This window comes from Phaseolus vulgaris, chromosome 1, assembly GCF_000499845.2.
Source record: "Phaseolus vulgaris cultivar G19833 chromosome 1, P. vulgaris v2.0, whole genome shotgun sequence".
NCBI lineage: Eukaryota > Viridiplantae > Streptophyta > Magnoliopsida > Fabales > Fabaceae > Phaseolus > Phaseolus vulgaris.
Window position 1 is genome coordinate 48,382,108 of NC_023759.2, and position 14,851 is coordinate 48,396,958.

Here is a 14,851-nt window from a genome sequence, read left to right on the forward strand (position 1 = left end):
TAGTAAGATCCAACATAAAGCCCAATATCAATTTTGAATTCGGACTAATAATAAGGTTTGAAACTTATTGAATAAAATTACAAATAGTAAAAGTCCAATAAAACTAATGAAGTTCAATATTTTGTAGTATAGATAGGAAGTTCAATGAACACATAAGGAGAGTATTTTTTTGTAGAGAAATTACATAATTAAACTTATTTTGACTTTATAATCAGAAACCTTGCAATTATATCTCACCTATCCGACAAACCTATCCGACAAACTGAGAAGTCGTGAACTTAGAAAGAAATGAAACTTAAAGAAACAACTCAAAGAATGAGAAGTAAAAAAAGTAAAAAAAACTTGAAAGATTAATTGAAATTATCTTGATACTAAAGAACAATTTTCTTTCTAGATATTTATTTGATGAGTATTATATATTAGTTAATGAAAAACATTGAAAATCATGTTTAAAAAAAAGAGGATAAGATTTACTTGGAAGGGGAAAAAATGAAAATAAAAGAAAGGATGATAGTTTTGTGGGTTTTATTGGTGGGAAAGAATGGATCCATAATTGAAATGATGGAAGGAATTTGATAAGAGAGGATTAAATATGATGTTGGGGATGATAAGGACATGTGAAGACAGGACCCTAGATTTGGATGAGCAACAGCAGTATTCATAAACACTTTCACACTTCACACACAAATCAATTTATTAAATAATGTGCTTTTCTTTTTAAACTTAATGTGCCACGCCATCTTCAACTGCAAACTCCATGTGATTCACTGGACCCTCTGCTTCTCCATGTCCCTTCTTCTAATCCAATTCCACCATTTCCCTAATTTTTATTTTTTTATCACTGATTAAAACTTATTGTAAACATTATTTAAGGTACATATTTTAAAACAATTAATTATTTTTTATTACTATATTTATCACTATATTGAATAATAGTATAAAACATTGTTATGTTATCACTGTATTTCAATAACATTTGTCACTATATTGAATAATAGTATAAAACATTGTTATGTTATCACTGTATTTCAATAACATTTGTCACACTCTTTTTGCGTTCACTTTACCTTATATTAATTGTTTTTTTAAGTTATTTATGAATTGGTTTGATGGAATTTATAAAAGAGAAGTCATCTCAAGGGATTAAGAAATCATGAGAAATCGTCGACTCCCAAGTTTTCAAAACAAGCTTTGGAGTAAAACTAATTTTACTCGAGTAAGAGCAAGAGAAAGTATGCAATTTTGATAATAAATATTTCCAAAATTATTTAAAGATTAAAACATTTGAGAGATGATGCTGTTTTATATATTTTGAAGTTTAAATATTTGATATTAATTTTAAAAAATAATAAGAAAAATAATGAAAAGATCACACAAAAGTATAAATTGATTGATTACAATGAAAAAAATACATTAAATTATTCCTGAACTTAAATTAAAATACTTATAATACCAAATTAAACTTTTATTTTACAAATATATGGATTCGCTTTTGGACGAAATTCACAATAATATGTTTAGAAAAGAAAAGAAAAACTAATTTATGCATAGAAAATTAGTTTTACACAAGTTAATATTGTAGAAATTTTCTTATATAATTCATTTTAAGTGTATATTTGAACAAATATTTTTAAAAACTATTAGAAAAGATAAACAAATTCAAACTTTTACTAAATTAATATTAAAGTGGTAATATTTAAGTTTAATTAAACTTCACCTATCTATTAAGATCAGATATATTTATAATTTAGGTGTGAGATATCATCGCATATAAATCTTCGTGTCTAATACATCAAATGTTCATATTGAAGACATCAACATGAAAATAAAAGAGATTAATAGTAGGTAACATAATAAACTCAACTAATCTTGATTAGTATAAAATTTTAATGACTTTCATACCATATTAGAATAGAATTTTTCAAGACTAATTGAAATATCACAAAATCGATATAATAAAATGAGGTTTGCATATATATTAATTAATTTGGTCAAAATTATAACTTCTGTGAGATTTTTAACACATTTTCTCATATCAAAGACATTGAAGATGAAAATATAAAATAACACTTTAAACTAATTTAAATTAAGATGAACTCTTAATGATCATGCTATCATATTAACACTAAATTAATTTCTATGTTAGAGTAAATATAAATATTCTATTATTTTAAAAATTAACCTAAACCATGATTTAAACAATTTATATAATTCTAATACCATAAATAATAAATTAATTTATAACTTAGAGTAATATAAATATTTTATTCTTTTAAAAAAATTTAATCATTTGATTTAATTTTTTGTGAAATAAAATATATCACCTTTTCTTCTATATACTACATTTATATATTTTTATTCTATATCTTTATTATACACACTTTTATTTATATATATATATATATAATTCTACTAGTAAGTTGTATTTTGATTATATTTAAAAAACAAACTGATCAAAATGTATAATATATAATGAGTTAATATGAATAATCGTTGTAAAAATTGTGAATGTATCTGTGATGAGAAATAAATTTTAAAAATAAAATAAAAATTAATAGAATTAATTAATGTTATAGAAATAAAAATTTAAAGTACAATATTGACGTAAAATTGTCAATAATAATAATAATAATAAAGATTATTTCTACTGTTGTTTTATTTTTATGCAATGTCTTTAATAATAATAATTAATAAATAAAAGCTTTTAAAATATTTTTAAAAAATAAATTTTACAAAAAATTATAATTTATTTGTAAAAAACTATTAATATAATAGAAAATTGTAAAAAGTGTGGGGAGTGATGGCCCTCTGTACGGTGCTTCGTAGGTTTCAATGTGATGTTTGTCCCAAAAACACTAGACAATGATTTGCCACCGCACAGGGTGGTTTCCGGTCGATTCTCTAACATTGTTCTGCCCTCGTCAGACAGCTGGTAAGTAACTGAGCTCGTCGTAGCCAACCACACATGCCAATGTTGTCTTTTCATTGTTTGAAAACCTCTAGGAACACCAACAAACTTTGTTGTATCATCAAATTTCACTCCTTGTGCCAAGTTTAGGAGAACACTGGTTTTCTCACATTGTTGGCTACAGAACCAACTCATGGATTAGATGTGATTAGAGCGCAGTTCTTTCTGATCATGTCAAATTATTCTCAAATCATTCAGATATTTTTGTGTGAAGGGCTCCTTAATATACATGGCCGACACACGGAATGCGTGACTAATATCAAACTGAAAAATATAATCTAGCACATTTCAAAATTCCGATTCAATTGTTTAAAAAATCTGATTGCCATAATTAGGGTCTATAAAATATTTGATTAATACAAAAATTAACTAAATTATATGTGCTAATTCGAATTCGAAATTACCAACAAGTCCTATAACCTAATCAACACATAATTTTTTTTTAAATAACAATTAATTTAAAAATAAAAAATAATATATATATATATATACTCTTTTTTCATTTTTAGAGTAAAAAAAATATTTTTACATCTACAACAACAAAATACAATAACTAATTTAAAACATTTCACATTAATTAAACTCTAGAATTAAAACCAATTCATTTTTATTGTCTATAAAATATTACATATTATTTAAAAATTTGATATTAATCAAACTTAAATACTAACACCAATTCATCTTTAAGATATGTCACAATATATATTATTTAACAACTTGACTTGTACAATAAAGTAATATTATATTTTATCAAATATAAGAGGAAATTTAAAGATCCTATAAACTTAACCAACAAACAAACACACCATTAGAGATTTAATAGATTAATAGAAATACATCTGCTGGATTGTGAGACCACATGTAATAAAAAAGAGAAGAAGGGACTCAAAAACTAAAGAAAACATAAAATTTACTCTGATAAAAAATATGTTCAGTAAGATGAGTTACTATTATTAAAATTATTTATGTACTGCACAGAGTAGTTATATTTCAGTTAACGTTTCTTCGAGTCTTCTAGATGAATTTTCAAGAAAAATCAACAACTTTTTTTAAAGTATGTATTGGTTATTATTTATTGATGTCTAAAAAATTATTTTTTTATGGAAGTTCAAGATAATTTTAAAATTTGGTAATAATTGGAATATTTTATATAAATAAAAATAATAATAATAATATTTAACAAATTCAAATTATCTTATTAAAGCAAGCCGTTTAAAAAAAAAACATTTCCATTCAATATATTTAATATTTCTTACAAATAATAAAACTTCCTATCTAATTATACTATTAGAATTTAGTTAAAACCGTTCATTTTTATTAAATCATACATATACTATTATTCTATTCTCATCCAAAAAGCTAGGATTGAATAAATCTTTCTATATTTCCAAACAAAGGTGTATATTAAAATATAGTTATGCGCCTAATGCAATTCCCATAAGTTCCCAACTTGTCATTATTTATATAAAATTTTAAATAAATCACGATATAAAGTTTATTACTATATTTTGTTCAAATATTCATTAACGTCTCATTCATTTATAGTTTAATTGATTTTTCTATTATTATTTATATAAAATACGAATAAAAGTAAAATTATTAACAACAAAATTGTTAGTTGCTAACAAGAAATTGTTCACCAGAAACTGCGTCAATCACGATCAATGAAGTATGAAAAATCACAAAAAAGAAAAAAAGAAAATCAACCGAGCTAATGACAGCTTCTAGTAGCTCAAATCAAATTACAGGTCTTCTTCACATCTAGATAAACACTGCAGTTTTTTTCTTTTTAAAATTTCTATAATTTTTACAATTATTTTCAGAAACAAAATGGAAAGTGTTATGAACTTTAGCGAGCCAGTGGATATTGACAGCCACGTAAGAAATTATTTGACACGTAATCAACACGTGTCATAGGGTTGCATGCATTTGCGGCAGATCTGCTGCTAAGTGAGCCCCAACTCCAATGTCACTACCCTTCTCTGTTTCTTTTCTTCTTCTTGTCTTTTTTTTTTTTTTTTTTTTTTAAATAGTTTCAACATAAAATAAAACATTATTTTCTCTCTCCTACGAAGACACACACTCTCTCTCTAACCGGTAACCACTATTAAAAGGTCTCCCCTCCTTCACCTCCTCTCAGGCTAGCTACTGAACACAATTTGCTTTTGTTTGTTGTTGTAATTTCTGTTTCTGTTCTTGTTCCTTAAACACTTAGTTTAGAAAGTTCCTGAAAAGGGTTCAAAAGGAGAAAAAAAATGGTGGCTGTGGTTCCTCAGGAAAATGTTGTAGCATTGGTTTCTCGTACCGGTAGGGAGTTGCAACGTTATAGAAAAGGTCGTCGCCAAGTTGTGGGGTTCGTGTCTTCCTCACTCTCTCTTGTTCTTTAATTTTGGGCAAATGGGGTTTCATATAATTTTTTTTTTTTCTTGTTCATGCTTCTAAGTGGGAAAAAAAACTGTTTTTCACAGTGGGATTTTGGTTTTGTTGAATACCGAAACCCTTTTTTATTCCTTGAAACTTTGTTTTCATATGGGTAAGTTGTGTTTTCTGGTTAAGAGAAGAGTAAAGCAGTTGAAGGTTATGGGTTTGTGGATAATGGATAATAGGAATTTGAAAATGAGTTTCTAATGAGGGAATTGAAAGTAAATTAGTTTGTTGAATTGGGGATTGCATTGTTTCTCTACAGACTTTCATTTCCATTGTTACTAATTGTTTTTTTATTTTGTGTTTGCAATTGTGTTCATGCAGATGCATACCGTACAGATTTAAGATTGGGGAGAAAACTTCTTTGGACGTTTCTGATGAATTGGAAGTTCTGGTTATCAGTTCTCAGAAAGGAAAAGGGATGCTATTTCCAAAGGTAGACCCATAATCCATTATTAGTCAATAATCAACACCAACACCCAAATGGGCCAAGTTACACATTTTTTGGATTTATCTTATTCATTTGTATTTATTTTGGTTGACCGATAACAGGGAGGTTGGGAATTAGACGAATCAAAAAAGGAGGCAGCTTTGAGAGAAACCATAGAGGAAGCTGGGGTGAGAGGCATTGTTGGGGTAAGCCATTTAATCATGATGCTGGGCTAAAAGTATTGATTACAAAAGAATGCTTAGTAAATTTAAAAAAATGTTCTATCTTTGTGGTGGTGCAGGGTAAATTGGGTAAATGGAGTTTCAAGAGTAAGACTCATGACACTTTCTATGAAGGCTACATGTTCCCTTTACTTGTTCAAGAGCAATTGGAGTTCTGGCCTGAGCAAAACGTTCGTCAAAGAGTATGGGTAAGTAAGCAGATGAACAAATTGAATGAATTTGGTGGGGTTGTACTTTTCTGAAAGGGTCACTGATTTTTGTTTGAAACTTTCCCTTTAGATGAGCGTCACTGAAGCAAGGGATGTTTGTCAACACTGGTGGATGAAGGAAGCTCTAGACAGATTAGTAAACCGTCTCGCGGGTCAAAAAGTTGGTCGAGATAATAAGCAAGTTCTTGGTTCTATGAACTGCACAAGAGATGCCAAATCTGACTTGTAATTAGTGTAATCATGAAGGGCAGAGCTCAACTTCTTTGAGTTTCTCCGACGGCACAAAGTTGAGTAGGATCCAAAAGAATTGAGCCAAAGTCGTAGTATATAAATATTATAAACTAGTATTAGTAGTAGTAGATCCAATAGAAATTGGTGATTTCCCAATTTTTTTCCCTAAGAAAAGGAATTTACATCTATCTGTGGGAATTCACTGTATCTGTATTATTGAGAGACTTGTGGAAATCAGTTAGTCCACAATCGAATTGCTATGTTTTTCAAGCAAGAGAGTTGTGCTAATGTCAAGCAACACAATCGATGAGGCTGTGTTGAGAAAACAAAAATGAGAATCTGCAATAAAAAAAGTGATATGTTAATCGTATATGGACTTTGTTCAAATAAAACTTTAGGGCTATTATCTGGCGCCATTAAGTACAAATGTCATTATCAAGCGTGATTAAATGTCCTTATCAAGGGTGAGGGTGATTACTAGATCATATTGCCTGACCTGTTGTTTGAGATCATACCATCTTGCATTTTGGAACACTTTTTCTTGGGGACATTTGATCTGAAGATTTATCTGACGTTAAACTTGGATCCTTAATCAGTAGGAAAGATTTAAAACTTATATGTTCATTATTCACAGTGCTGTTTGAGGAATGGCAATTGAGAGTTTCATAGAGGATATAGTCTTGGCATGACAGAGTGCAAGTGGTTTTAGAGTTTTGAAATGTAACTAAACAGGTTGTGGGGCATAGAGTTAGCATTAATATTGAGCAATGAAGTTGTGGTTGTAATAAATGGAGGAAGATGATTGCATTAGCAATAAGACCCCACGAAAAAGGTGTTGCTGAGTTGGGAAAACACTCAACACCCACTATATATATATATATGTGGAGGAGCATCAAAGGAAACTCTTGACATATTCCAAAAGCCAGCTCAGGAAATTTACACTTTAAAATTTGAATATTCTCTCCTTTGTGAAGAAAAAGAATCAGTTATGAGTTGACCTATTGGTTAAGAATCAAATTAGTCTCCCTGGGCACAAAACGGATTATACCAGCTCAATAAACTTTTAGGACCATGACATTCAAGACTCAAGATGCTCCATTTTTCTGTCCGACAAGTTCTGTTCTGTCACAAAACGTGCTTATTTTAATGGATCACCAAATAACTTAGTCACTTAGCTTAGCTAGAGTGCCTGCTACAAGACCCTCCATATTCCAGTTAACAAGGATACATTACATACTGATGCAAAAGCACGAACTCAGATAAGGTCCGGTTAGATCATTTGAAGTTCAGTCTCAAACTTGTTTTGCACAGCCATATTTTTCACCTTTTTGGATTACGTTATTTTTTATTTCTCCAATTGTAAAATCTGGAAGTGTTTGTTTTGGGAGTAGTAACTTCTGATTATGCAATTCGGAACTCACTTCTAGATTTGAAATCTATTTTGACTTCCATAATGCACAATCTGAAAGTTAAATTTTTTTTTTTCTTAAAAATGATTTGTGTAATCCATTATAGATTTTTGAAATAATTTCCAAATTCTGAAAGTGATTTCTGGACCTGGAAGTCTATTGTATATTGCACTATCAGGATGTTATTTTGAAAGTTATCTTGAAAGTTATCTGAAATTTATTTTGAAAGTGGTGTAGATCAATCCATAAAATATAATTACTATCTAAAAAACAGCCGTAGAGTTATTAACTATAGGTCTAAGCTAAAGAAGAGGAGCGGTATTCTGAGTTGCATAGTTTGAAAATTAATCTAAAAATTTATTCTAAAATTGTATAATCTTAAAGTTTTTTTTAACATTCAGAACGTGCAGAAGGCAAGCATGGGGTGTGAAAAGACTTCTTCCTTTGCTATGTGATTGAATACTAGGGTCCAACAATTAATGAATTGGACTAAGCCTAGTAGTGCTGAAGTTTAAGGAAGACTTGAGTTTGTGTTAGATCCTTTCTATTGAAATCCCCCAATTTGCTATTAAGCATTTAACCTTTCAAAACACTCCTACAACACTTCAATTCGTTATATCTCTCTATAAATATAAATATGTTTCCTTTGTATAGTTTGATTTTTTTTTATGAAATATAAAAAAAAGGTTATAGGCAGTTATTTTGAAAATATTTTCTTCAAACTTATAATTTTTTTTTTTTAATTTCGTAACTTATTTTTACGTCATTCATTTAATAAGTTTCTTTATAATTATTTGACTTTTATTTAATTATTATTTTTTATTTTTATTTTATATTTATTTAATTATAATTTTGTTATATTTGATATTAGAGAAAATAAAATATATATAATTTTAACATTAAATACTTAATAATATTATCATTTTTATAAAAAATAATTAATATTTGAAAAAGTAATGGATATGTACAGCTGACAAAGATGAGATGAAACAAAAATTCATATGTTGAGTATAGGGATGAAACGAGAGTGAATTTTATTTGATAAGATAGTCAAACTCACACCCACTCTATCTCATTGTCATTCGTACATATATGAACTAAAATATTCATGTGAAAATCCGTATAAAGTTGACTCATGGATTAAAAGGGTTAGAAATTTATTAGTTTATAATTTTTTTAATTAATTTTATCCTATTTATTTGACTTTCTTGTCAAAGTTATCTAAGTTAGGCTAGCAAAGTAAATTTTTATTATACTTAATTAATTTTAAAATTGTTACGAGTATCAAGATTTTTTAGTATTCAGCAACACCGAACACAAACACTGTCAATCAAAATTAAAGTCTAAACACATAATTAATAAATATGGTACAATAAATAACTTATAAATTATTATTAAAGACCTCAAAACCTATTTGGTAATACTCTTAATACGTTTGATTTGATATAAGAAGATAAACACAATAAGGTAGAAGATAATAAATTTTTACCTATTGTTATATATCATTTATATTAACAAAAACTGACTTGAAATATAATCGTGAAATATAATCCTGTACATACTAAGAACAAAGACTAAAAATTTGAGATAGAAGACCTAAATCCTAAAAAAAAGGAAAAACATTAAATATAAGAAATTATGCGGTTCTAGAGGAAGATTTATGTTTTAAGTTTTCTTCCTATTTTTATTTTCCATATTTTGAATTTGTTGTTACGGATAAGTACAATTTGTTATTGAGCTTGTTGTCTTTTTGTTTTCCTATTCTTCTACATTTTTTAAAAATTAAAGCTAACCAACTCATAGGAGTCAATTAACTGAACCCACAAATTTGATGAGTTAAGTACAAATATATTTTTTTTTCTCAAAAGAAAAACATGCACTGAGCTGGATGGACTCAGTTTTCTTAAGTAACACAAGATAAGCCTATCCAAGTAGGCTCACACATTTGTCTCTATCATGTTCGGCCTTGAAGAGATGTAAGCTATCATAAAAGGTGTGTATTTGAACAAAAATTTCCATAGAAAAGAATAAAAAAAGAAGTTAAATGAATTTGGTTACAAGTTAAAATTTAGCTTATACAAAAATTAAAAAACAACAATTTAAAGAAGTTATATTAGAGAATTATTTTTTACGCATGAGTTAATTTCAGCTTTCTCTTTTAAAAACGTTAATGAGGAAAGTTGTTCGAACAAATACGCAAAAGACCTTGTGATTTAAAATGGTGATCTCAGGCATACTGTGTTGGGTTTAGTAAGTGGAGATGAAGAAAGAAAAGGTGAAGAGGAAGAAGAAGGGTGTGATAGATGTTTGGATATATGAATTAGAGGGTTTGGACTCTTTTGGGCCCATGCATAATTATGGGCTGGCCCATATGATTTGAAGTTGTGGTGGGCACTAGAAACTATAAGAAAAGAGACCAAGACAGCGCAGCATAAGTTATGTTATGAAGACAAAATTGAAAGTTACGTTTTCCTCTCATATCTCCCTCATTCACTGTGAGAGGCACCTGCACTTCATCATACACATAACATGGTGGATTGGTGGTGGCCAAGGAACCACACTATGAAAATATAATGAGAAGAGAGAAGAAAAGAATGAAAGACACTAAAAACAATTGGGTCTCTTGTTCCCTAGTGAGGGCAAGACCTCACAATGCATTAAATTTGCAGTGTCTGCTTCTTAATTAACCGTCTAGTCTATTGATTAGGATTTGACCCGAGTGAAAAAGAGGGAACATCAATTGTCATCAACTTAATAATTACCATACTAAATGCCCTTTTGTTGTGATACTAACAGTTCAGCCTAGACAGATTTTTTAGCTATTTTCGTTCCAATATTTTCTGACCTATTTGATTGCATCGTTTTCAACTTTAGTTCTCCAAAATATATAGCTTGTTTGTAAATTCATTTTTCAGTTTTTAACTGGACAACTTACAGATTGCTTTATTTGGATTGTCTTTATTTACTGCAAATGTGAAGTTCTTGCATGATTTATTGGTGGTAAAGTCAAATTTCAGGTTAAAATAAAATTTCAAAATGCATGCATTGTTTTTCTTATCATTTTCTCTTGAGATGAGTTCCAAATATTGTTTAAGGCAGAAATTTGATAATGGTTGTTACTAGGGACCTATTGTTTTTTGTACCTTTATATGTTGGAAGTTAAAGGTGATATCAGTAGGGGACCATTTTGAAATTGGAAACTGTAATTCACTAACTGCAATGGACATGGTGGAAAATGGGAATAACAGGTAAAAACCTTTTTGTGATTTTGCCAGTATTCTAAACCTTCTCGTGACTTTTTCCTGTAGTGTTCTCAACAGTTATGCCATTATTTAAGGCCCACTACGTTTCTCTTTCAACTTCACACGAGAAACTAGCTTCTATAACTCTCATGCTGCTATACAAACTCGATGTTCAGTGCTAGCTATTGCAATCCTCAATAATTAAAGCTACACTAGATTGAATACTGTAGCTATAGTTTTGCTAAACTGAAGGTGAGATCATGAAGATGTGGTGTAGTGCGATGTCACAGTTGTACTCTTGCGTCTTCACTTGAAAAAAAAGGTATCGTGTGCCAGTAGGGCAAAAAGTGTTAAAAGCTCGTTCCTATGTGAGTGCATAGCCTTACTTTACAATTAATACATATATTAATCTATGATAAAGTGAGTAACAGGGAAAGTTTAAAGCCCCTTCTTATGAACTGTGTTGGTTTCTGTTCTTTTTCAGAGACTCTGGATTCCATACATGTCAATGCATATCTATATATGGCATGTCCACAATCGGAGATAAAATTATTTTTTAATATTTGTCATTAGATTTTAGAACTTGGTTTTAGTGCGTACGTACGTGAGATCTTGGTAACAGTGAACCGACTTCATCCTTGGCTTTTCTTGTTTTCTCAACCTTCCTTAGTAACGAGAAGTCTAAGTTATGTCTTGCAAATTTTAGTTTAATATGATGATATGATTTTTATCATACAACTACGAGCCATGCTGTGTTCGTCACTTTGTTTCTGGATACGTAGCATGTACCTTTCTCTTTCTCTTTCTCTTTCGACTTTCGACTTTCGACTTTCGCTATCTTAATCCGCTAGTATATTCAAACTCAAAATACTGATAAAGGTTACACTTAAAAAGCTACAAAGGGTTTAGTTTACCATTATTCTTTTAATTCAAAAAAATGGGAAAAAAGTTACGTTGGATTAAGGAATGGCAGCAAAGTAAGGGGATCAAGATAAGAAAAAAAACATATAATACTTATTTTTCACGTCTAGATATGGTGATTTTCTCTGCTTTTAAACTTGATTATATAGACCTAATTTACTTTATGTAACAATATAATAATATTCCGTGTTTTTTATATATTATTATTGTCATATAATTTAAGTGGTTTACGTAACCTTATGACAAGTGTTAATTAACATTGCTGGGTTTAATTTCCTTAAATAGATATAAAAAGCAAAATAAATGTGATCACTGTTGACAAATTAGTAATTTAAGCTGCTATTATAATCATTAATACCCGTAAGAATGAACTCATTAATAGGATTCTGTTGTTAATACGTGTGTTGTATAATTTCGAACTCTTTTATATTGTCTAACATCTTCTTTCAATAATCAAGAACCATTATCTGAGTTTTCATTTTAAAAAAAATCATTTTATTTGGCACATGAAATGACAATGAAAACTATTGTTGAAAAAGATAGATAGAGCCCACATGGTGGCAGTAAATTAAGATGAAAAAGTTTGATGTTTTATTGAGCACAGAGATGACATGGCTATGGCGTGGAGGTGGTTATTTAAAGCAACTCCTTCTCCAACCTCACAGCTCTTCCACACTTCACTTCTTCATTCCCAAGCAATACCAACCCATCATTTATATCACAAAATCAAATCAAATGAAATCCCCCATGACATACATGCACAGAACATCATCATCTCTGCTTCCAACATACCCATGCATTAACTAAACACAACCTCGTCAACCTCGTACGTCAACCAAACCAACCCAGTACTTCTCAGAAAACAAATGGCGAAAACAAAACAAACCCTAACCCTCTTGTTAATCTTATTCTCTTTGGCCTCCTTCTTCGTTCTTGCTTTATCCTCTGCCGCGGACTTCTTCCTCTACGGCGGCTGCACGCAGCAACGGTACACCTCCAACTCGCCCTACGAGTCAAACCTGAACTCGCTCCTCACCTCGCTGGTCAACTCGGCCACGTACTCCTCCTACAACAACCTCACCGTGGTGAGCTCCAGCCAGAGCGACATCGCCTACGGCCTCTACCAGTGCCGCGGCGACCTCGCTATGCCGGACTGCGCCGCCTGCGTTGCCCGCGCCGTCGCTCGAGCAGGCCAGCTCTGCCCGGCGGCGTGTGGCGGCGCGGTGCAGCTCGACGGCTGCTTCGTGAAGTACGACAACTCCACGTTCCTGGGCGTAGAGGACAAGACGGTGGTGCTGAAGAGGTGTGGGCCCTCCCTGGGGTTCGGGTCGGGCGCGACGGGCGAGAGAGATGCAGTGTTGGGCGGATTAACGGGTTCGGGTGGATTTTTTCGGGTTGGCGGGTCGGGTGAGGTGAAGGGCGTGGCGCAGTGTTGTGGGGATTTGAGTTTTGCGGAGTGTCAGGATTGTGTGGGGGATGCGATCCGACGGCTGAGGAGTGAGTGTGTTGCTGCGGACTATGGGGATGTGTTCTTGGGAAAATGTTACGCCAGGTTCTCCACCAATGGGGCTCATGCTTACAACAATAAGGCCCATGGTTAGGCCCAACTCCTAAAAAAACCAAAGTTGAAGAAATTTTGTGGTGGTGGATTTTACAAACGCCAGAAGTAAATTTTTCATAAGTGTTTTTTATTGATCACGTTATTCTTGCTAAAAAAATATATTATTTGAATTGAATAAAGTTATTAAAAAATGTTTAATATATTATGTCATGATTTCTGAATTTATTAATGCTTGTGAATTGGTGTTGAGCAGGAAAATCAGACAATGAAGGTGAAAAAACATTTGCAATAATTGTTGGATTATTAGCAGGAGTGGCTATACTCATTATTTTCCTTGCATTCTTGAGAAGGATTTGTGAGGGACAGGGTAAATAAATAACTACCAATTTTTTATCTCCACTTTCTCTTTTATCTTATTCATTACTCACATGTTTTTTTTCTTTCTCATCATGCAGGTAAATAAATTAATTTGAGTTTGTTAAAATCAGTGGCACGACACTGAGCTGCTGAAAAATTCTCAGCCTTCTCACTGATTTGCTTTTGGTACCTCTTTTGTTTTCCTTTTTATCTTCACAACGTCTTTTTCTTTTCTTTTCCTTTTTTTTTGTTGCCCTCTCTCTTTATCATTCCCTTTATTACAAACTTCAATTCAAAAGTGGACCTTGATGAGGATCTCATATGGGAACACTCAGTCGAATGCAAAAGGAAAAAGCGAAAGATGAACAAAAGGGATTTCAAAGATTCTGTTTTCCTCACTCCACTTCACAACTTGCTTTGTCTCATCTCCTTGCAAATAATTATTTATATCATTTTTTTTTTCATTTTTAAGTTACATGAGATTTCTCACTTTGTGTATGGTTAGTATATGCACCCATGGACTTTTGGTTGAGTATATTATATACAATATTTTTTGTGTTATTCTCCTTTTGGTAAACAAATACTTTGACTGTTCATCATATCTTTCTGTTTTTTCAAAGCCATGCTTAAATCTTTGTTTGACTTCACCAGGAAAACTAAACCATTATCTTCAAGGAATCCAAGAATTCAACTAGGCTTATTCTTAAAAGAACAAAAGTACTCAACTAGGACTAAATAAATAATGAGGGGGAATGAAAGAAAATTGAGGAGAAAGGTGTGTTTATCATTATTTTGTGACTTTTAACATGGTAAAAGAAAATAATAAATGATATTATTTTTCCTTCTTCTAATTAAGA

General features: G+C 30.8%; 2 protein-coding genes across 2 annotated transcripts; both read left to right on the forward strand.

Annotated features, from left to right (window-relative positions):
• The first annotated feature begins 4,995 nt into the window (after positions 1–4,995).
• On the forward strand, positions 4,996–6,874 carry LOC137814955 (nudix hydrolase 18, mitochondrial-like). The gene is made up of 5 exons (XM_068617933.1): positions 4,996–5,321; positions 5,717–5,828; positions 5,945–6,028; positions 6,124–6,252; positions 6,344–6,874. The coding sequence occupies exons 1-5, from the start codon at positions 5,224–5,226 to the stop codon at positions 6,500–6,502; spliced, it is 582 nt and encodes a 193-aa protein (XP_068474034.1). The 5' UTR covers positions 4,996–5,223; the 3' UTR covers positions 6,503–6,874.
• Positions 6,875–11,276: 4,402 nt separating this feature from the next.
• Positions 11,277–14,555, forward strand: LOC137814943 (plasmodesmata-located protein 7-like). Its single transcript, XM_068617911.1, has 4 exons — positions 11,277–11,477; positions 12,681–13,672; positions 13,891–14,004; positions 14,093–14,555. Exons 2-4 carry the CDS (start codon positions 12,943–12,945, stop codon positions 14,098–14,100), a joined length of 852 nt encoding a protein of 283 aa, XP_068474012.1. The 5' UTR covers positions 11,277–11,477; positions 12,681–12,942; the 3' UTR covers positions 14,101–14,555.
• Positions 14,556–14,851: the final 296 nt, after the last annotated feature.